This window comes from Molossus molossus, unplaced genomic scaffold, assembly GCF_014108415.1.
Source record: "Molossus molossus isolate mMolMol1 unplaced genomic scaffold, mMolMol1.p scaffold_m16_p_8, whole genome shotgun sequence".
Lineage (NCBI taxonomy): Eukaryota > Metazoa > Chordata > Mammalia > Chiroptera > Molossidae > Molossus > Molossus molossus.
In genome coordinates, this window is record NW_023425402.1 from 9,919,898 (window position 1) to 9,943,407 (window position 23,510).

Genomic DNA, 23,510 nt, shown 5'->3' on the forward strand with positions numbered 1-23,510 from the left:
TCCCTCCCTCCCTCTCTGTTTCCCTTCCTCCCTCTCTGTCTCCCTCCTACCCTCCCTCCCACTCTATCTGAAGATAAATGGAAAAATATCATCAAGTGAGGATTAAAAAAAGCTTCCCCAAACCAGTGAGGTCCCAGACCTAGGCACACATCTGCTATGCCTTACAAATAAAAGAAGTTATTTAACTATGTGAAAGGGTTCTCTCTCAGTGACACTGTATACTATAATTGTCTTTGAAGCCAGCCATATTTGTGTTAAGAATCCTAGACCTTTCTGGTTTTGAGATCTTAAGCAAAGTACTTAATCTTTCTGAAGTTGTGTAAAATGAGAACAATCAAACCAATCTCCAAGACTTGTAAGAACCGGAAAAAAATTTTTATATAAAAGCACCTAGTACTCAGCAGGCATTCATCCTTATTACTAGCACTCCATAGATAATGCCATTTTAAAAATAAGATAACAATTTCTATTTTTAAAAAACCTACACAAACCCCAAACCTCCTAAGATCAATAAGTAACTCAGTGTTTGTCAGACCCAGATTCTGCAGGGTATATTTTAAAATATATTATGACAGCAATAAAACATATTCCTAAGGTCTGTTCGAAAGATGTCATATCTATTGGTTGTATCTTTGCTAAAATGATATAAATATAAATAACAACCAATGGGATAACAGTCAAATAATGAGTACTGTTCACTCTCAGTTTTCAAAGTAATCTCTCAATTGACCAAGCAATTGAAAAGTTTGTGAACAAGGCACCATCCTCTAAGTACAACGTGGGCATTGGCAAGGAGCACCACCTGGGCCATATTCTGTTTCAATTAAACCTACTACTTTTTCTTAGTTTGCTCTCTTTCCAGATTTGGGCTCACACATAAGTTTACAGATAAGCCCCAGGAACAATTTTGTTTTTTCCTTTATTGATTTTAGAGAAAGAGGAAGGGAGAGAGAGAGAAACATCAATGAGAGAGAACATTGATCGGCCACCTCCTGCATGCCCCCCCCCCCCCAAGGGGATCGGGTCTACAACCTAGGCATGTGCCCTGACTGGGTATCGAACTGGTGACTTCCCAGTGCATGGGTCGACGCTTAATCACTGAGCTACACTAGCCAGGCAAAGAGCTGTTCTTTACAATCATTTAAAACTGGTAGTGGTAGTTAAGATGGCATCAACATAAAACAAAAACAGAAAATAGAAAACAGTACCTGGATGTGAAAAATTATTATCATCATCCCTAGACTTTGTTTTGGGTCTTAGCAAATACTTGCTTGCCCCTCCCACCCTCTACTGCACTGGACTAACTCCCACCAGAACCCTCAACCACTTACTTCTCTGAACATTAACCTGAGCAACTGAATTTCATCAGAGAAATACCAATGGGATCACTAGGGCAGATCCTGCTTCCCAATCTCATGCACAATGAACCCTGCCTGGCATACCACAGTTTCCCTAGTTAGCTTACTCTCCCTCTGTCTGCAACAGCTATGTCCTCCCTTTCTCCACTCTACTCCAGCTCCTCTCTCCCCCATCTCCTCTCAGCTGAGGACTCAGTGGGTATATGAATTTTTTTTTTTTGGTATGTTCCCCTAGTGGGAACCAAACTCAGGACTCTCTGGTCCGCAGGCCAACGCTCCAACCGCTGAGCCAAACCGGCCAGGGCTGTATCTTTTATTTTATTATAAATAACACATTTAATGTATTAACCAACTGTAATCTAGTTTCCACCCCTACCAGTCAGTAAAACTGCTACTTCCAAGGTGAACCGTGCCCTCTGTGCTGCCAATGCATACTTCTCATTCTTCATCTACTTGATCTTGCAGCAACCACACTTCCTGCTTGTCCTTCTCTTACTGGCTGCTCCTTCCCCATTTACTTTGTTTTTGTCTCCTCTTCTACCTGATCAAATTCTGGAGCACCTCAGACTCAGTCCTAAGCTCACTTCTCCTCCCATGCTCTACTACATTCTACCTCTTTTTAATCTAGTCAACTCCCCTGCCTACAAATACTGTCCTCTAATCCAGCAGTTCTCAACCTGTGGGTCGCAACCCCTTTGGGGGTCGAATGACCCTTTCATAGGGGTCACCTAAGACCATCGGAAAAAACATATTTCCCGTTGCAATTCATAATAGTAGCAAAATTACAATTATGAAGTAGCAACAAAAATAATTTCATGGTTGGGGGTCATCACAACATGAGGAACTGTATTAAAGAGTTGCAGCCTCAGGAAGGTTGAGAACCACTGTTAATCCAACCCAGACCCTTTTCTGCTCCAAGCCTATAATATAACAACATTCCTTGAAAGTCTCACAAGACGAAGAACACCTCAAATCCATCTCCCCTGCTGCCATAACCCATTACAGGAGATTCTCATTTATGTCCAACTCCCCTGCCACCAACCTTACACAAGCAACCAGCATCCTCCTCCTGACCTACATAGCAAGGCCTCCCAACTGGTCTCCCTGCTTCCACTCCCACCCACCTCGATCTATCTCCTACAAAGGAGAAAGGTGTTTGGATTGAAGTCAGATCGTGTCACATCCTGGCATAACACCCTTCTCAGGGACTATGCTTTCGATAAACTACAATCTCTTCAACATGGCCCTGCCAGTCCTGAGCAACCTGGTCATCACCTCCCTCCCCTCTCTCTCCCACCACTCTCCAACCACACTAATTTATTTTCATTTCCTTGAACAGGCCAAGTTCTTTCCTTCCTCCAGGCTTTCCTATCTGTCTGCTTCAAATGCTTTCCCCTTTTATCTTTGCCTACTTAACTCCTAATCATTACTTAGGTCTCCACTTAAATATCACTTCCCTAAAAACCTCCATGACTCGCCCAGTTGAAACTACTCTTCTGTTATACCACTAATGCTCACTTGTGTTTTGCTTTCTTTGCATTTATCATAGCTTATAATTCTTCCTTTACTTATAATTATTTTGCTTAATATCTGACTCTCCTACTAAGCTATAAACTCCACAAGGCCAGGGGTGTGTGTTTAAAGCCCCCCGCTGTAGTTCTAGTACCTAGCGCCATACCTGTCCTGTAGCAGGCATCTGACAATATTTGTTGACTAAATGAAAAAAAACACCAACTTATATTTCATTTAGGGAGATCAAGGAAAATTTCCCAGAGAAAATGGCATTTCACCTTGCTAAATAAATAGACGTGGTTTCAGTAATAGAGATGACAGAATAACGTTTCAGAAAGAGGAAATTGAGACCAAATAAATGTTTGGTACCAGTTAGAGATTTTGTAATCCAAAATCCAACACAATCCTGGCACCAAGTGTAAAATTAAAATCTCACTGTATAAGAGCAAAGCAGATGAAATAGCAAGGAGTGTCACTATGTAGCTCTTAAGTAATAATTCTACAACTAGGTCAAACTGGCTCCCTCACACCTCTGCCTACTAATGTCATCCCACTTCCCAGCCACCTAGGTTCTAAACTTTGAGGTTCTCTTTGATTCAATTTCTTTTTTCCCCTCTGTTTTCAGTCAGTCACCAAGCTTGGATGGGTCTTCCTTTTAAATGTCGTTCTCAGTTATTCTCTTTCTCTATTTTAAGGAAAGACATCCTAATTCAAGCCCTCTTCACCTATGTAATTTACTGCAACCTTCTCCTAAATCAGAATTTCTCAACCTTGGCATTATTGACATTGGGTCTGGATAATTCTTTGGTGTAGGATGACACCATCCTGTACATTGTCGGATGTTTAGCAGCATCCTTGGCTTCTACTCCCTCGATGCCAGTAGCACCCTGCCCCTCAACTGTGATGTCAAAAGTGTCTCCAGTCATGGCCAAATGTCCCTGGGGAGTGAAATCACCCCCCGATTGAGAACCACTTTCCTAGATATCCTCATGGGAAAACTTAAAATTACCCAAAACTCAACCACTCCTTTTAGGCCAACTCAAATTTCATCTTTTCTATGAAAGTATGGGTGTTTATCAACAAGCAGATACACAGTTACCTTTACAAATAATAAAAAATCTGCACAATAAAACAACTGAGAGGTCATGGCTTGCTTGTCAGTTTAACAAAAGATTAAAAATGGTAATGTCCACTGTTGATAAAGATGTGGCGAAACAGGTACTATCATATACTGCTGGTGGAAGTAAGCTGGTAGAATTTTGCATGCTAGTTATCAATATGTTCCACACTTGAAGATGATCACATCCTTTGATGCTACTTATGTGAAGAGATCATCAGAAAAGTGTGCCAAGACTACACTGTTCTATATCAAAACTAGAAACATCCTGAAAGTTCCTCAATAGGAAACTAGTGAGGTAAACAACAGTACATTAGACTATTGTGCTGGTGTTAAAAAAGATAAAGCAGATATATATGTACTGATATGGAACAACAACCACATGAATATAATATATATATATATATATATATATATATATATATATATATATGTGCTGCTTGGTTTCAATATAGTATGTGCCATAAAATACCATTTTGTAAATAATATATTTATGTGTGGTTACACACAGAAGAAAGACTAGATGAATATATGTCAAAATATTAACAAAACTCTGCAGTCAAATCATATTTTAAATATATTAGAGGAACTGTTAAATCTTTTTTAAAAATCTCTTGGAAAAGTCCAATTTATAAATCTATACTTTAAAATTTTCAGTTTACCTAAAGCAGGCTTATACACTTATTTACCACTCTTATTTCAGGCAAATATCTTTGAGTTGGAATATTCTGTTCTGAGCCATATTTTTGCCCTAGAGAAATCAATGGTAAAAAGGAAGTTTACAGAGAAAAATATATATTTTGTGTATGACAGCTTACCGGTATGATGCATCCATGAATCATAGTGAAAATATGTCCCTTGAAATCAAAGAAAACAATATGTTTATAGGAAGAATGTACCCCAAAGTTCCCCAATAAAGAAAAGTGTTTAATCAAAATATTTGTTGACAGCTGGTTAGTGCCAATTCTAAAATAAAAAAGAAAATCAGTGTCATTGTAGTCTTTTGTTTTGTGTACAAGAGCTGAATATGCAAATTAGCCAGAAATGGAGACTCATTATCTGTTTTGCACTTCAAGTGTGATTTTAAGCACTGTAGGTATATACACACACACACATCCAAAATACACATATATCTCAACAAACCATGCACATCATCTGTTCAGAACCGGGAAACGCACACATGCTTCTACAACATTAAACGGAAGGCAGATGGTAGGCACTGATCAACAGAAATAAAATAAAATCCTTCTAGATCCTACTCCCTCTAACAGGCTTCTAATTTTTTTCTTTAGAAAAACATCAAGCAGTTCTTTATAACTGTTGATTTGCAACTTCAAAATTACAATAGGCAATGCAAACGAGGACTTCAAAGAGGGAAGAATGTCTTTTGGCACAGATTCTCCTTCATGGTCTTAAGCAGGAGATAACACTAACTCTGAAACTCATAGCATGCTGTAGTTTTATCAGTATCTAATGTGTAAATTAGCGCTTTCTATAACTGGAGGTTTAGCTTTCAAAATACATAATTACTGATCATTTTAGTCTGTATCACATTTCTTTTGCAGGGTGAAATGAAATAAAACAGCTGTTACATCCTAATAGCGTCATAATGTGCATAGAATTTCTATGACTATTAGAAATTAAACCTACAGTTTCCTATCAGACAGAACATATTCATGTGTATATATATGACCCACATTATTTGGCAGAACAATTACTAACCTATGAAATTATAATTTGAAATATAATGAAGTAAGGCTGCTAAAGAAAATATTACAGCTCTTAAATGAGGTCAAAGCCACGGGTCCACAGTAATCAGTTCCCCCACCTTTCCTTGCCTCAATAAAGCACTGTGCACCTAAGGAAGTCCAAGAGCTCATGCTACCCCCATTCCTTGCAGAGATCGAGCCCTCTATTTTCATACTGGGAGATGAATTTTTAGAAGGTGAACCAAGCCTGGCACTCTGCCCAGAATTTCTGGCAGCCGACAAGCAATCTGGTTTCACTTCTGGTCCACTCTCCCCTGAGCTAACCTTGTATCCACAGAAGGAACACTGATCTAGGGAACTTGTACTGTTTATATGATCATATGATCACTGAGAAAGCTCTGATGATTTTATTAACCACAGCACTTATACACAGTTCTCTTTAAGCATATTTTCTGTGGAAAGAAATATTACAAAATCTTCTTATTTCCTGGTATCTCCTTCTAACATTGGGGGGAAAGATAGCAGTGTTAAAAGGATTTTTCCAGAAAAATCAATTATTATCCAGACACCTGCATTCAAAGATGTTAGAGGGCTAAAGAGATTCAGCAAGCTATCTTATGTGCAACTACTATAAAAAATATATTTATAGTGAGGTCCAGAAACTACAAAATAATTAGAGAGATATATTGTGTAATTAATGGCTAAATTGGGTGATTCAAACTATAAATGCTGTGAAAGGTCAGAGCAATCACTGCTAGACAGTGTGGGGTGCAATTTACACATATACACAGGTTTAACTCTCCTCTAAGAGAATTTTAACTACTTAACCAATACTTTATTTATTTATTTATTTTTATCCTCACCTGAGGACATTTTTCCATTTTTTGTTCAAATAGAATGGGAGGGAGAGAAAGGAAAAGAGAGAGAGAAACATCAACGTGAAAAGGACACATTGAGTGGCTGCCACCCGCACAACCCAAATGGGGCCGGGGACAAACTGCAACCGAGGTACATGCCCTTAGCAGGAACCAAACCCAGGTCTCTCTGGCCTGCAGGCCAACACTCTAACGGCTGAGCCAAATTGGCCAAGGCACCAATACCTTCTTTAGATTACCATTTCCAAAGTAAACAGTACTGGAAAATGACTATGCAATCCACAAATAAATCTGTGTCCAAGTTTGTTTGTTTTTTTGACCTCCAGGATTTAGCTGTCCTTCCTTCTTCTCTATCTTCCAAAGAGAAAAGTTGATGAAGCTTTACTCCATTAACATTTTCTTATTCGCTCCATACCTGTGTTGAAGGTCCAGGAAACTTCCCCATCATTTCTGTTAATTCTCAGGTTCCGACTCCCAGTTTCATAGCTCACCTTTGTCTCTGTTCCCTATGCTGCTGAAGGCCCCTGGCTCATATTAAGGAGCCTAGAGTCTCAGGTGGCTTTCTGTTCTATTGCCCAGTAGTTTAGTACCTGGCTTCCTGGTTCAGTATTTCCTAAGTTCCATAATCAAGTGTTAGGAGAGCTGTAGTCTCAAAACAGATTCCAAAAGGAGATCTTCAACAGGAAAACTGATAACTAATGTTAACTTCCTTACACACAGCATGTATCTATCCAACAGTCAAGTGTCTACAAAAAGGTACTATTTTTCTAAGCAAAAGACACACTGACTCAAATCCTGGCTCCAAAATTGGGACTTTTTCCTTCACTTCTTGAGAAGTTTTACTATTCTCTGAATAGTAAATAGAAGGAAGAATTGTTATTCATTTACAGTCTCTCAGCTTAGGGACACAGGTAGGAGGTAGGAGTAGGTAAAAAGATGGGATTGACTAGTGAGACAAAACAAGACTTTTAAATAAGAACCAAAGATGAGCTAGAGAAGCAGAAAGACCCACTGATGGAGAGCTTTGAGCGAAGAATTTAGATTTAGCCAAGTCCAGTGCAAACTCTGCCTTCAGCAAATGTCCTACATACAGAGCACATCCTTTCTCCCTTATTCTGCCTGCTCAACCCCTTGGTCCTTTAAAATTCAGTTCAAATCCTCTCTTCAGTAGGATCCTCCATAATTATGCTGCTCCTGCATTCTCTCTTTCTCTCTCTTTCTTATTATTACACCTATCATACTTTACTTTATCAATCTTTAGAAGGTTGTCACTGCTATATCATGAAATTCTTAAGAGCAGCAAATGTCTTGTTTATCTTTTTATACCTGGCACCTAAGCTAAGTGCCTGCAATATAGCAGGTGTTTTAATAAATGTTTGTTGAACAAATATCTAAATTAATAAATCCTATAAGTGATTGAGTAATATTGAGGAAAAGAAGGGCGTGAGAAAAAGGATGTTTGATGGTCATCTAGCGAGGTACTATCTAAACTCAATCCTGGACCTAACTGCTTGGGAAGCAATTGTTATCACCACCAAATACAGTTCTTGCCCTTCCAGAGTGAAAAACAAACAATGGCTATCTGTGGTGATAATAACTGGTCATTAGTGTTATTAACATTATCTCATGCAATCGGCTTATTAAAAGACATTAATTTATATTCTAAAACTATAAAATAAAATATAAAGCAAAAGGGCAACCCTGTTCTATTTTCTCATGCTCTAATTCTTCCACTACACACAAAAAAATCTCACCATGTTATTATCTTTTTTTTTTCCTTGTTAATCCTCACCCAAGGATATTTTTCCACTGATTCTTAGAGAGAGTGGAAGGGAGGATGTGAGGGTAAGAGAGAGACAGAGACAGAAACACTGATGTGAAAGAGACACATTGATTGCCACCTGCCTGCGCCCTGACCAGGCCTGGAATCAAACCTGCAACCCAGGTATGTGCTCTTGACCAGGAACTGAACCCAAGACTCTTTGTTGCTCTGGCCAATGCTCTAACCACTAAGCAACATTAGCTGGGGCATGTTATTATCCTTTAAACAAAATGTAATAAAACAAAAATATCCTGGACTTGACTGAATAACTTAAGCACAAACAGTCATGTTTCAAATGCCTTAATGAATACAAAACATGGTAGATTTTTTTTTTTAACCTAATAAGAGGATTCCAAGTAATAATAATAAATACAGAATTCCTCAACTTAAAAAAAAGGAGGCCCTGGCAGGGCAGCTCAGTTGGTTGGAGCATCATCCCAATACACCAAGGTTGCGGTTTGATCCCTGGTCAGGGCACATACAAGAATCAACCAATGAGCACACAAATAAGTGGAAAAACAACAAATCAGTTTCTCTCTTTCTCTCTCTCTCATATCAATCGATAAATTTTTTAAAGAGCAATTCAAGATGAAGAGATCTTGTGAAGAGAAATTCTATAATACATGAAATTTGTTTCTAAAACACAGCTGAAGCAAAACAAATCAGGAGTTAAGAACATCAGGTTCACTGTAATAATAAAATCTAAAATGATCTTATGGGGAACTAAGGGGCAGGAAAATTCAAAGCTCTATTGACAAACTGACAAAACAGACCTAGATAAAGGATTGCTATACTCTCTTTGGAGCATTTTAAAAGAGAAAAACTTCCTCAATTGTTCATCCTCACCCTCATCATCCTCAGCATTAATATCCTGGCCGTCTGGGCGGCTGTGACCAGCATGAGCATATAGCCACACCAGGCCCTCGTTCAGCATTCCTGGAAGCCGCTCCTGCCAAAGAGGCGATGAGAGCTTCTTCAGGACTTCGTGTTCCCTCCTAGTCCAAAGCAGAGCTATTTCTTTACCTCACATCCTGCACAGGCAATGCAAGATTATGGTGCTAACTGTGTATTCAGACAAACCTGCAAATTTAACTTCTCTAAAGCTCGAAGTCCTCATTTGTAGAAATACGGTAGTTAGCCCTGGTTGGTCTGACTCAGCAGCTGGAGCGTTGGCTCTCTGACCAGAGTCGCAGGTTTGATTCCAATCAAGGGCACGTACCTCAGTTGCAATTTAGCCCCTGGCCTTAGTTGGGGGTGTGCAGGAGGCAACCAGTCAATGTGTCTTTCTCACATCGATGTTTCTCGCTCTCTCCCTCCCTCCCTTCCCCTCTGTCTGAAGATAAATGGAGAAATATCCTCGGGTGAGGATTAAAAATAATAATAATAATACTAAGGTATTTAGTGGTATTTCTCCCATAGAGCTATTGTAAGAATCATATAAGGTAGCTATCTGTGTCTGTCCCATAGCAGATGCTCAATAAATGTTACTGTTCCTTTCCTGTCTCTCCCCTGAGGTCCTGAAATCCTCCCTCTGTTTTCTTCATTCCTCCTTTCCTTTGCTTTCTTATAAATATTTAATGGATCTATCTCCTTACTCTTCTGTTTATTTCAAAATTCCAAAGGAAGATTTTGTAAAAGCTTGTCTGTATGAAATTGAATAACTGCACTACAGAAGCCTACATATCTGCTCTACTGTGTACATGACACGAGCTAGCTGGCACCTGAATGTACATCTATGGACTTCGGGCATAATTAATGCTCCACATGAGTAGAACGGCTTAAATGATACAAATAGTTCCACATGTTATTTCACAAATCACAGACTTCAGAACAATTTATATTTAAATATGGTATTATAAAAAAGGCAATTTCAACCTTTTTGGCCCCAAGTAAAATTGTAATGATACAGTGACACCATGTGGCTACACTTTGCTTTGCATTCTTAGGAAGAAAATGTTCCTCTGTATGCAGGGTTGCACTATGCTAATACAATTATGATATCAAAGTTGTAGGTAGAAATACAATTCAAACTAAGTATAAGCTAAAATGATTACTTTTTAAAATGGAAACTGGTCCTTTTTTTTACTTACACCTAAATAAGCCATTTCTTAAATTCTGAAGACGTCAATCATATAAAGAAAGTAAAGACTGGCCTGGCCGGTTTGGCTCAGTGGATTGAGTGTCGTCCCATGGACTGAGAAGTCCCCTTTCGATTCCCAGTCAGGGCACATGCCCTGGTTTCGGGTTTGATCTCCAGTAGGGGGCATGCAGGAGGCAGCCAACTGATGTTTCTCTTTCACATCAACATTTCTATATATCTCTCTTTTCCTCTCTCTCTAATCAATCAATAAAAACATATTTTTTAAAAAAGAAAGGAAAGGCTCATAATTCTACCTGTGATTCTAAAGTATCCTGGTAAACCACTGAGTAATGTAAAAGTGCCTGTCTTTAAAAGTAGATAAATATATCAATGCCAGGTATTGGGCAGGGGAGAACAAAAAAGAAAAGAAAGAAGACACACGTGCTTTTGTACAATGTTAACGTGGTAGGGAAATAAGGCTTCCATAAACAGCAATGTTTATTTTCTCATTTGTTTTATGTCTTATAGATCTATAGCACTGTGTAAGTACTATAATCTAATGAAGATAGGTAAAAAAAACATTATGCTGTATCTAATGATGGCAGGGATGAAGAGGGACCTGGAATGTATGGTAGCAATAAAAAAGATTAAAGTGCCCAATACCAAAAACAGTACAGTTTTAGTATTCATCTAATGAGGCCTCCTACAGTACCCCAGATACTCCTGAATGATATTAAATGTATACACCAAAGAAAGCCTAAGTATCTAAAACAATGACCAGAGAATATCACTCCCTTCATCTCAGCTTAAACAACCACCTCCCTCCCTGACCGGGTGGCTCAGTTGGTTGGACCATTGTCCCGTACATCAAAAGGTTGAGGGTTTGATTCCTGGCCAGGTCATACCTAGGTTGAGAGTTTGATCCCAGTCCGGGCATGTATAAGAGGCAACCAATCAATGTTTCTCTCTCATATAAATGTTTCTCTCTCTCCCATCCTCCCTCTAAACATATCTTCAGGTGAGGATTAAAAAAACCACCACCACTACCTCCCCTCTTGGAGTTTCCATGATCACTCATTTAAAATAACCATTCTCCTCCCCTTGGCCCTGGGTCACTATCACAATACCATCTTCACAACACTCATACTTATGTGATATGTTCTTACTATTTGTTTATCTGTTTCTTCCGATTCCCTGGCCTTGGTAGTCCTCTTCAGTGCCGCGCCTCAGTATCAAATATAATGCATATCACAAAGTGGGAGCTTATTTGTGGAATGAGTGAGTGATGAATAAATGAAGAAAAATCTAGTTGCTTAGCTGGTGAATCACACCTAAATTTCTTCTTATAAATTTCTTCTTATAAACATCTAGTGAGATGTTTATCATCACTGATGGCCTCTAATGTGACCACTGAGACCAGAGGACAGGCGGGCAGATGCTCTATAACACCCTTTCTTTTTTCTACGACACATTTGTTACATTATAATTTCTCATTGTAAGAAAAGAAGAAAAAAGAGGAAAGGGAAACTACAATAATTAAAACTCTTTGAGCCCTGGCTGGTTTGGCTCAGTGGTTAGAGTGTTGGCCCAGGGACCAGAGAGACCTGGGTTCGGTTCCCTGAAGAGCAATTTGTACCTTGGTTGCAATTTGTCCCCGGCCCTGGTTGGGGTCGTGTGGGTGGCAACCAGTCAATGTGTCTCTCTCACATCGATGTTTCTCTCTCTCTCTCTCTTCCTCCTCTCTCCCTCCCACTCTATCTGAAGATAAATGCAAAAATGTCATTAGGTGAGGATAAAAATAAATAAATAAACAAACAAACAAACAAATAAGAATAAAACTCTTTGAGCCCAGCTGGTGTGGTTCAGTGGTTGCGTGTCAACCCACACACCAGGAGGTCGCTGCTTCGATTCCCGGTCAGGGCACATGCCCAGGTTGTGGGCCCAATCCCCAGTAGGGGCATGCAGGAGTTGGCCAATCAATGTTTCTCTCTCATCAATGTTTCTATCTCTCTCTCCCTCTCCCTAAAAAAATCAATAAAGAAAAAAAAAAAAACTCTTTGAGCAACCGTCAGAGAAATCAATGGAACAGAGCAGAGTACATGCTAGAATTTAGTATATGATAAACACAGCTATTCACATTAGTGTGGTAAGGAACAATTACTTTTTATCTTTTTTTAAAAATTCTCACTCAAGGATAGTTTTCCATTTATCTTCAGATAGAATGGGAGGGAGGGAGGGAGAGAGAAAGATAGAGAGAGAGAGACATCGATGTGGGAGGGACTCATCGACTGGTTGCCTCCCTCACGACCCCAACCAGGGATGGAGACAGAATCTCAACCAAAGTACGTGCCCTTGAGGGGAACTAAACTCGCGACTATTTGGTCCATGGGCCGATGCTCTAACCGCTGAGCCAGAGTAGCCAGGGCAGGAACAATTATTAAATAGTCTTAGCTGACTATCCCTATCTGAAAATACACACAAAAAATATTCTGGCTGGATTAAATATTTACATATAAAAATAACAAGTGGTTGAAAAAATTTATAAAAATGTATCATTCTTTAATGTTAGAAGTGAGGAACATCTTTCTAAACATGATACCAGACCACCAGAAATCATAAAAATGCTGACAGATCTGATCACATTTTTTAAAAAGTAAAATTATATATGGCAAAAAGTACCAGTAAAAAACAAAAAACTAATAACAAATTACACAACATGATAGGCAAGAGGATGGCACAAATACCAATATACATATATACACATTTATTTTACATATGTATACATATATATGACATTATGTATATTTACACATACATATAAGTGACATCATATACTTATATCTATATAACAATATAAAGTTCTACTCAGCCAAAAAAAAGATAATCACCCAAAAGAAAAAAATATGCAGATGATAGGCTTTTCATAAATAAGAAAAAATAAATGGCCGGTAATAAAAGATACTCTACTTCACTGCTAAAAGAATCCAAATTAAATAAGAAGTTTCTTGACCAATTAGAAATCACCAGGCAGAATGCTGATAACGCCTACAGTGGTGTGGGTTCGGAGCAGAGGCGTTTTTATGTGCTATTGGGAGGAACTGGGTACGGTCTTAACAGAGAGCGAGCTCTATCAATTTTTAAAATATGTACTACATCCTAATTTTATAATAAAAATGTCATAGAAAAGACACTGCCGTTTTGATAATTAAAAACAAAAGAAAAGAAAGAAAACAGCCCAGTTTTCAGTTAACTGGTTTGTCCCTCCTGTGCCTTGTTCTAATTATCAAGCTGAACCCTCTCGACACCCTCCGGCCTTGTCTGCAGTACACTGTGCTCCTCCTGCTTCTCCTCTCATCTCTCCTACAGCCCCTGCAATAAGCACGTCTGCCTTCTACTCTTTTCTTCCCTCTCTCAATAGGTATGTCCTTGAGGATTTTGTGTTTAAGCCTGCTGTTCCTCAACTCCTAGATTTCATACCAAAATCACTTTTTTGTAATTCCAGCCACCAGCCATATACCCTGAAATCCATCTCTACCCTTCACACCTATGTTTCAAGTCTCATATTTCAGCAACATTATACAGCTACCAACTTACCAGTACCATGCTGAGAAACAACCAGAAAAAAAATTTAAATTCCCCCTAGGGTATTCAATATTTGCCATTCCTTATTCGTGTTTTTGTTCAGTCCTAGGCTCCACCATCTAAGCTGTGGAAGGACTTGATGAGAGCTTACTAGATAGCCAGGAAGACAATTTGAAGGTTACTGAATTTATGGGTAAAGCAGAAATTGCCTTTTCCTGAAAAGAGAAAGCTGATAAGAAATAACATGGTTCTGAGTATATATGAAACATTGTGCCAAAACTGACAAGTCACTTTTCTTCATCCTCAGTTGGGGGTTGAGGTGGGGAGTTATTAGTACGTATATGTTTTTGGCTACATAGAGCAGTGCCCACTTAGCACACAATGCATACCTAAAAAAGACCCAGAAGGCCCTAGCCGGTTTGGCTCAGCAATTAGAACATCATCCTGCAGACCACTGAGTCTCGGGTTGGATTCTGGTCAAGATCACGTACCTAAGTTGCACTTCATCACCGGCCCTGGTCAGGTCATGCAGGAGGTAACCAATCGATGTGTCTCTGTCACATGAATGTTTCTCTCTCTCTCTCTCTCTCTCTCTCTCTCTCTCTCTCCCCCTCCCTCCCTCCCTCCCACTCTATCTGATGATAAACAGAAAAATATCCTCAGGTGAGAATTTTTAAAAAAAGACCCAGAAAGATAGAGCACATTTCCCTCCATTCACTGTTATGGTTGGCATGATCACTCTAGCTTTGAAGTCTGACATTATCCTTATTGTCATTAGATAATGTCTACTACCTTGGTAAGATGAAATGCTGACTGAATTATATTCCACAAAATATATGAATAGAAAATTGTATGTTATATATATTTTATCAGAATAAAAAATGCTTTACCAAAACCAAAATATCTAAAAACTGTTGGAAACACACAAATGGGCAGGTTATTAAGATAAAGAGCTTGCCCTGGCCAGTGTGGCTCAGTTGGTTAGAGCGCTGTCCTATACACCAAATGGCATGGGTTTGATTCTTGGTTAGGGCACATACCCAGGTTGTGGGTTCAATCCTCAGTTGCAGTGCATACAGGAGGCAACCGATCAATGTTTCTCTCTCACATTAATTCTCTCTCTCTCTCTCTCTGAAACCAATACAAATATACCCTTGATTGAGGATTAAAAATAATAGATTGATATAATTTAAAAAAATAAAATAAAGAGACCCATTTAACACATATTTTGGATTACTATACGTGGACTGGCAATAGAAAAGTGCTGAAACGACCAGGCTCCCGAGGTAAAGAATGATTTCCTCCCAGTGACAGCCACTGTGGCCAAAGAGGATGGCAGGGATGGCTCTCTTTCTCTGAAGGTCAAACACCAGTTGAGAGTCTCAGAAATGAGAAAAAAAATAGTTTAAAAAATTTAATAATAAAAACAACTACTTTCTGAGCCTATTTTGGGCCAGGCACTGTGCTCAGTACTATATGTGCTATGCCATCTAACCCTCCAGAGCAGACCCCAGGAAGGGTGTGGTTATTCCTGTTTTTTACTTGTGTAGAAATGAGAGCTTGGAGAGGCACAACTTTACCAAGATCACAATACCAGTATTAGATGAAACCAGGATTTGAGAAGGGCTCTAACTAACTCCACAGGCCATGGTTCTTCTACTACAAAATGCTGATTTACATGCAGTCCAGCCTGGACTGAGAGAGAGAGCTGGGTAATCCCACACTTCCCAATTCACAGAGTATATCTTCTTTTGTGAATATATTTGATGTAATCTTTCATCACTACATGACACTTATAGCTTTTGAGATTAACCTCAAAATTTAGTTTCCTAAAGAGAAAAAAAGTAACCTTTGCAGACAGTACAAAACCATTTACCACTCCAGAGTTTTCAAGCAGTGATATGCATTTTAATAAATAGATAGATAAAAAGTACCAATGAACATATATACATATTAACATTGAAGCAATCTCTCTTCACTACCCAGTCAGTGCCTCGACCCCATAAAACCTGTGGTAACATTTATAGAGTACCTACTGCATACATAAGCTAAGCACTGTGTAAGAATACTAAAAGATTAGAATATATACTCCTTGATTTAAAGAGCTTGTAATTTTAGTATCAGAGGCAAGACAAACACATAAAGAACAATGAAGAACAAAGGTGACATACAAATGTGCAAATTAACTGACATAATGCAAACTGAACACTTGCGTGCTAAAGAAATAAAGGATTTGTATGTGCCTACTGAAGTTCTTAGGAGAAGTGTCTTTAGCACATTGTTTAGGTAGTCAATAAATGATTGTGACGATAAGAAGCACCAAGTATAAGACATCCTTGAATAATCAATAGGGACTTATTTTTAGGTCATTTTAAAATACTACCAAAATTCCAAACTATTACAAAAGGCAGAGTTTATGAAGGACTGTAGTAATTAACATAATGTATTAAAGTGATTATAAATATATTTAAATTTTTTAAACTAATATCAATATCAAGACTCCTTCCTTTTCTGTTAATACTTTCTCTAACACCACCTTTTCTCAGTTTTTCTTGACCAGAGTTGGAAGCCAGCTACACTGAGACAAAAGCTAGCATCGTGAATACAGCCAGGGCTCTCTAACATATAAAAGCTACACCAACAAAGGCAAGGCCACCAGGGAAAGACAAAATAAGGAAAAGGGAGTATAAATAATGCCCATCAATAAATAAGGGTAAGCATATTTTCTAAAAGTCAGAGACCATAACTGAGGGCAACCGATCAATGATGGGTAAAGCACACAGACTCTGTCTTGGCTAGTTTTATATTCACGATGATTTGTTCTGGGAGTCATGTTCCTATTGTTTCAAATTAAATACAGGCATACAGTCCTTTGGTCTACATCAGATGCTTTGGCTATTACACCGCTTATTTTTTAATCCAATACAACAGTAATAAACTGAGTCAATGCAGACTCAATCACATCCTCCACACCAGGGCCCCTCTGTCACTCTCAAAGCATCCCTACGCAGCTCTGAGATACAGAATCTTCACTCAATTTCTTGTCCCTCTCATTTTAATCCATTCAAAACTCCTCTGATAAAAGAGCAACCGCCAGACCTGAGACACTTTAGTCCCCCTTTGGGGAAATTAAATTGATTTTCTTCATTTTCACACAAGCAGATCCCTAGGTAACAATATTGTGTCTGGTCATACCTGTAATAAAAAAATGTAGGCAACATTCTTTACCAGAGGCTGAAAGGTTTTGTGGCGTTTCTGTGGTGGAAGTAAGAACTCAGCCTTATGTTGATAGATCATCAGTTTAAAAAGTATAAGGGTGTCTTCTGACCAAGAGAGAAAGTGCTGTGAGGCACCCACCTGCTCCAAATCAGCCACAATGGGAGGTCAGTAGAGGTCACAGGTGAGGGTGAGGAGGGACTTGGGTAAGGGGTCAGCTCCACATTCTTCCTGGTTACACCTACCATATTCCTTCCCTTCTTTTCTTGCCACACCTAATCAAATGAACCTGCTTTGATCCTTTGTCTCTAAGGTAAAGAATATCTGAGGGCAATTTCCAAGGGGAAAATCATAACAGAAAAAAAAACAATTTGGGAGACCTTTAGTCACCTTTCTCAACTCTCAAATTCATTACTCGTATAGGTTTTGCAGAATTTGAGAAAGAATATGAAATAGTAGGACAGCAGTTTATTAATACTTCTTAGAACAAACTAACATGAGACTGTAACACATCACACCAACACTGCAAAGGTGCTCTGAGGAAGGGAAGGTGTGAGCTGAGAGTCCCACCAGCTTCATCCTCCCTTACCCCAAGCCCAACCCCACTAGAAACACCTGCTCTGTCAAATTCCATGATATCCACTGACCTAGAAAAAGAACACAGATACTCAGAATATGCACACTGGCACCCAAAAATCTCCTGGCCCCAAGGACTGCCAGGGAAGCCTCCAGAAACACTCTCGTGGCTTCCGTGGGAAGAACGTACCCTCTAACAATAACTGCTTTCAAGGTACAACTTGCAGTTCAGAAATCATTTCCACTTCTCAGTGTTCCCTGTCCCTTCTTATTCATTTACATGTCTACTACACAAAAACAGTACAAAACACTTTGGATAAACAGTTCCACAGCACACTCTAAATAATTATGATGCTTAATTTTCCATAGTTTCCCTGTTTTAGTTGGGATATGTTTGGTAGGTGATACTCTGAAAAACTCTTCTGTGAAACAAAACAATGTAATCAGTTTTTCAAAGTTCAAAACTCCTTAAATAAATAAACACCAAAATCACTTAATAGGCATGAGAACCAACCTGCAGACTCGGGCTGGAAAATATAACTTTTGCCAAGAACGACACAGATACTGTGAATGATCAATCACTCTGATCCAATCAAGTTCATCCATCGACACTTCAATGAAGTATGAATAAGACCTATGAATCAAAAGGGAAAAGGCAGAAAAAGAACCATATTAAAATAATAATATCATTATATTTTAATAAGACATTAAAGGGCACAAAAAATCCACTATTCACGAATTACATGTTCTGCATAACAATCAAACTTGGATAATGACGACATCTGTATAGATCCCCCTATTATAGCATTCAGCACAATGTACTAAAATTCTTTCTCAGCACATCTGTCTGCTTTATTAGATAACAAGCTGCTTAAGAACAAAGACCATGCCATAGGCATTTTCCTATTTCCAGTCTCTAGCACAGTGCTTGGCACATATCAGGCACGCAAGACATTTGTTCCCTTTCAAACAGGGCCAGGATGCCTTGCTCACACCATAGTAGCAGATTAGTAAGGCCATGACAAAGACAGGACAGAAAAGAGAAGTGGGTGTGCCTTCTCATTCTACCTTCTCTGGCCTGAGAGCTCAACCCTACATTCTCAGGAGGAAAGCCAACTCAAATGGTTCCCCACAGGGGCCAGCTTATCTCCCACTCCCCCCTCAGTCTACCATCCCACACAAACATGCAGCCTACAGAAAAATAAATGACATGGCTGAAGAGAGAATACGTGTTTCTTTTGGGTACAACTTAAAATTTGCCAGCTAATAACCTGGTAGTAATGAAAACAGCCTACCACCCTCCCCTAGTCAGCTACACTGGACCATTACATGCTAGTCCCATACTGAACAAATCTATATTCCCCTGTCAAGAGCCAGATTTAAATTTGAGATGCAGTTATTACTTGTACTGTAATATCAACAGGAACAATCTCAGAAGATTTAGGTGACCATAAATGTCAGCCTGCAACCAACAGTTGTGACCAGAAAAGGTCAGCTTATTTTGTGTCATCCCCTCATTTTCTGCTGTCCTCTCACTCCCATTCATTTTATTGCTCAGTCTCAAACTGGTTATAACCTTTTATTGAACCTTCCTGGGTTATCAGAAATGCAGGATATAATTTTATAACACATGTCAGAATCTTTTTAGCTTAAGATTCTGAATTTTTCACCTTTGCTTAGAATGATAACAACTTCTATGAGGAAAGAACTGCTATGTGGTAAACGTAAGTCCCCTGTGAATGTGATGCACATACTAAAACCAAGTGGCCTGTAAATATTTAACACCATGGAAACGATCAGAACTGCTTTCAGTTTCAAACATACTAACTAACCTCTTATTATTTTTATACTAATTTAATTATTAAGTGAGTGACTATATGTAAAGCTTTTATAACAGTGCATACCACATGTACTAGAAAATATATTCTTAACAGAAAGAAAAAAAAAAGATAAGAGATAACCAGGGGACCTCGAACATCCATGCACAGGAAATGCTGATTCCCACTTCATAAAGCTTTCCTCATACTTGGCTTAAATGACCTAAAAGGCCAGGGTTGTGGCCAGTGGTGCTAACAAGAGAAATGAACTAGCCTAAAAGATTTGCAGGGTATCATTACCAATACTACTAAGCCCTTCATACCCAGACTCAAAGAGGCATAAGTGGGGGGGACTCTCTGTACATCAGTTTTCTGGTATGTAGCGTTTAGGTTAATGATAAGCAGCAATGAGACAGTTCAGTTCTTGGTCACCCATACTTCTCTGGTACACTGGCTATCATGGCTGAACCCTAGAAATCACAGTGGGTGAAAGTATCAGAATGGTTAGAAGGCAGACCTTGAAGCTACTGCAAAACTGGGTGGATTCCTAGGCTAGAGCCCACCAAATTTTTTTCACAAATTTCTTGTTTCAAGGATATTTATTCACACACTAAAAAACATTTTTTTTCTTCATCTATAAGATAAAATTCATTTTAAAAGCTGTTAAGGAATCAAGTAAATAAATAATGGGAACCCACATGGTGGAATACCAGGCAACCATATAAAATAACATTTTGGGGGAATATTTTTATTTTTATTTTTTAATTTAATTTAATTTAATTTTTCCCATCACCACTCATCCCCTCTATGCCCTCTTCCACCTCCCTCCTGCCCCGCAGTCACCACACTGTTGTCCATGAGTTCTCTCCCTTTTTTTCTTTTTTGCTCAATCCCTCCACCCCTAACACCCTCCCCCGCCACCAGAGCTGTCTGCCTGCTCTCTATCTATCAGTCTGTCTCTATCTTGCTTGGTAATTCAGTTTGTTCATTAAATTCCACATATGAGTAAAATCTTATGGTACTTGCCTTTCTCTGACGGGCTTATTTCACTTAGTATAATGTTCTCCCAGTTTATCAATGCTGTCGCATGGGTGATTTTTTCCCTCTTTTTACAGCATAGTAGTATTCCATTGTATAAATGTACCACAACTTTTTTATCCATTCATCTACTGATGGAAACTTGGGCTGATTCCAAATCTTGGCTATTGTAAATAATGCTGCAATGAGCACAGGGGAGCATATATCTTTTCGAATCATTATTTCAGGTTTCTTTGGATATGTTCCCAGAGTGGAATCACCGGGTCATAGGCTGTTCTATTTTTAAGTTTTTGAGGTAACTCCATACTGCTTTCCACAGTGGTTGCACCAACCTGCATTCCCATCAACACTGCACAAGGGGTTCCCTTTTCTCCACATCCTCGCCAACACTTGTTTGTTGATTTATTGATGATAGCCATTCTGACAGGTGTGAGGTGATATCTCATTGTGGTTTTAATTTGCATTTCTCTGATGATAAGTGACGTTGAGTATCTTTTTATATGTCTTTTGGCCATCTGTATGTCCTCTTTGGAGAAGTGTCTAGTCAGTTCTTTTGCCTATTTTTAATTGGATTGTTTCTTTTTTTAGTGCTCAGTTTTATAAATTTTGAATATTAGCCCCTAATTGGATGTATCATTGGAGAATACGTACTCCCATCTAGTGGTTTGTCTTTTCATTTTGCTGATGGTTTACTTTGCTGTGTAAAAACTGTTTAGTTTGATGTAGTCCCATTTGTTTATTTTTTTCTTTAGTTTCCCTTGCCTGAGGAAATATATCAGAAAAATAATATTCCTACAAGCATGTCTGGGATTTTACTGCCTATGTTTTGTTCTATGATTTTTTATGGTTTTAAGTCTAACAAGTCTTTAACCCATTTTTATTTTATTCTTATGTGTAGTGATCTAGTTTCATTTTTTCACATGTATCTGGCCCAATTTTTAGGGGAATAGTTTTAAAGGATAGAATATTCACAATATATTAAAAGTGACGTTAGATCATTAAAATGTCCATACTACCCAAAGCAATCTATAGATTCAATGCAATCCCCATCAAAATAGCAATGACATACTTCACAGAACTAGAACAAATACTTCAAAAGTTCATATGGAACCAAAAAAGGCCTCGAATAGCCACAGCAATCTTAAAAAAGAAGAACAAAGTAGGAGGGATCACAATACCAGATATCAGATTATACTACAAAGCCACTGTAATAAAAACAGCCTGGTACTGGCACAAGAACAGTCATATAGACCAGTGGAACAGAACAGAGAACCCAGAAATGGACCCCAGGAAATATGCTCAATTAATATTTGACAAAGGTGGTAAGAGCATACAGTGGAGTAAAGACAGCTTCTTTAATAAATAATGTTGGGAAAATTGGACAGCTACATGCAAAAAAAATGAAACTAGATCATCAACTTACACCCTACACAAGAATAAACTCAAAATGGATAAAAGACTTAAATGTGACCCATGAATCCATAAATATCCTACAAGAAACTGTAGGCAACAAAATTTCAGACATCATACGCAGCAGAATTTTCCCTGATACATCACCTAAGACAACAGAAACAAAGGAGAAAATGAGCACATGGAACTACATCACACTCAAAAGCTTCTGCACAGCAAAAGATACAGTCATCAAAATAGAAAGGCAACTCACTGTATGGGAGAGCATAATTGCCAATGATATATCAGATAAGGGGTTAATTTCCAATATATAAAGAGTGCTCATACAACTCAACAAAAGGAAGACAAAGAACCCAATTAAAAAATGGGCAGAGGAACTAAATAGACATCTCTCCAAACAGGACATACAAATGGCTAAGAGACATATGAAGAAATGCTCAACATCACTAATCATCAGAGAGATGCAAATTAAAACAACAATGAGGAATCACCTCACACCTGTCAGAATGGCCGTCATCAACAAATCATCAAACAAGTGTTGGCGAGAGTGTGGAGAAAAGGGGACTCTAGTACACTGCTGGTGGGAATGCATACTGGTACGGCCACTATGGAAAACAATATGGTGTTACCTCAAAAAATTAAAAATTGAACTGCCATTTAACCCAGTGATCCCACTTCCAGGATTATACCCTAAGAAGCTTGAAATACCAATCAGAAAGAATATATGTACCCCATGTTTGTAGCAGCACTATTTACAATAGCTAAGATCTGGAAACAGCCCAAGTGTTCATCAGTAGACGAATGGATAAAAAAGGTGTGGTTCATATACACAATAGAGTACTATGCAGCTGTAAGAAAGAAAGATCTCTTATCCTTTGAGACGACATGGAGGGATCTGGAAAATGTCATCCTAAGCGAAACAAGTCAAACAGAGAAAGACAAGTATCATAAGATCTCACTTATTTATGGAATATAATGAACATAACAGTCTGAGGAATGGGGTAGACTCAGAGACGTGGAAGTGGGGTACAGACTGACTATCCCCAGAAGAGGGAGTGGGGGAGAGAGATAAACCACAGAACTTATATGCATGTATGCATGAACAACGGACATGGACAACAAAGCTGGGGAGAGGGCAGGGAGGGAGGGGTAGGGGGGTATCAGTGGGGGAAAAAGGAGAAACATCTGTAACAAAAATAAATTAATTAATCAAATTCAAAAAAAGTGAAGTTAGCTTTTTACACATCTAATCTTTATTTTATAAAACTACATGTGGTTTAACTGGTTTCTGTTTTGTATGTGTGAAAGAGAGACATACGTAGTATAACAAAACACACTTATTATTAATACAAAGATTAATAATGGGTGGTGAGATTACTAGCAATTTTTATTTCTTTG

The 23,510-nt window shown here is 38.6% G+C and overlaps 1 protein-coding gene across 2 annotated transcripts in view; it reads right to left on the reverse strand.

Moving 5' to 3' along the window:
- The window catches only part of BTBD9 (BTB domain containing 9), a 446,601-nt gene that overhangs the window by 350,461 nt on the left and 72,630 nt on the right, over window positions 1–23,510 (reverse strand). For both annotated transcript variants that reach the window (XM_036249375.1, XM_036249376.1), the window contains exon 6: window positions 18,362–18,481. In XM_036249375.1, coding sequence (XP_036105268.1) covers window positions 18,362–18,481 — 120 coding nt within the window. The remainder of the gene's footprint in view (window positions 1–18,361; window positions 18,482–23,510) is intronic.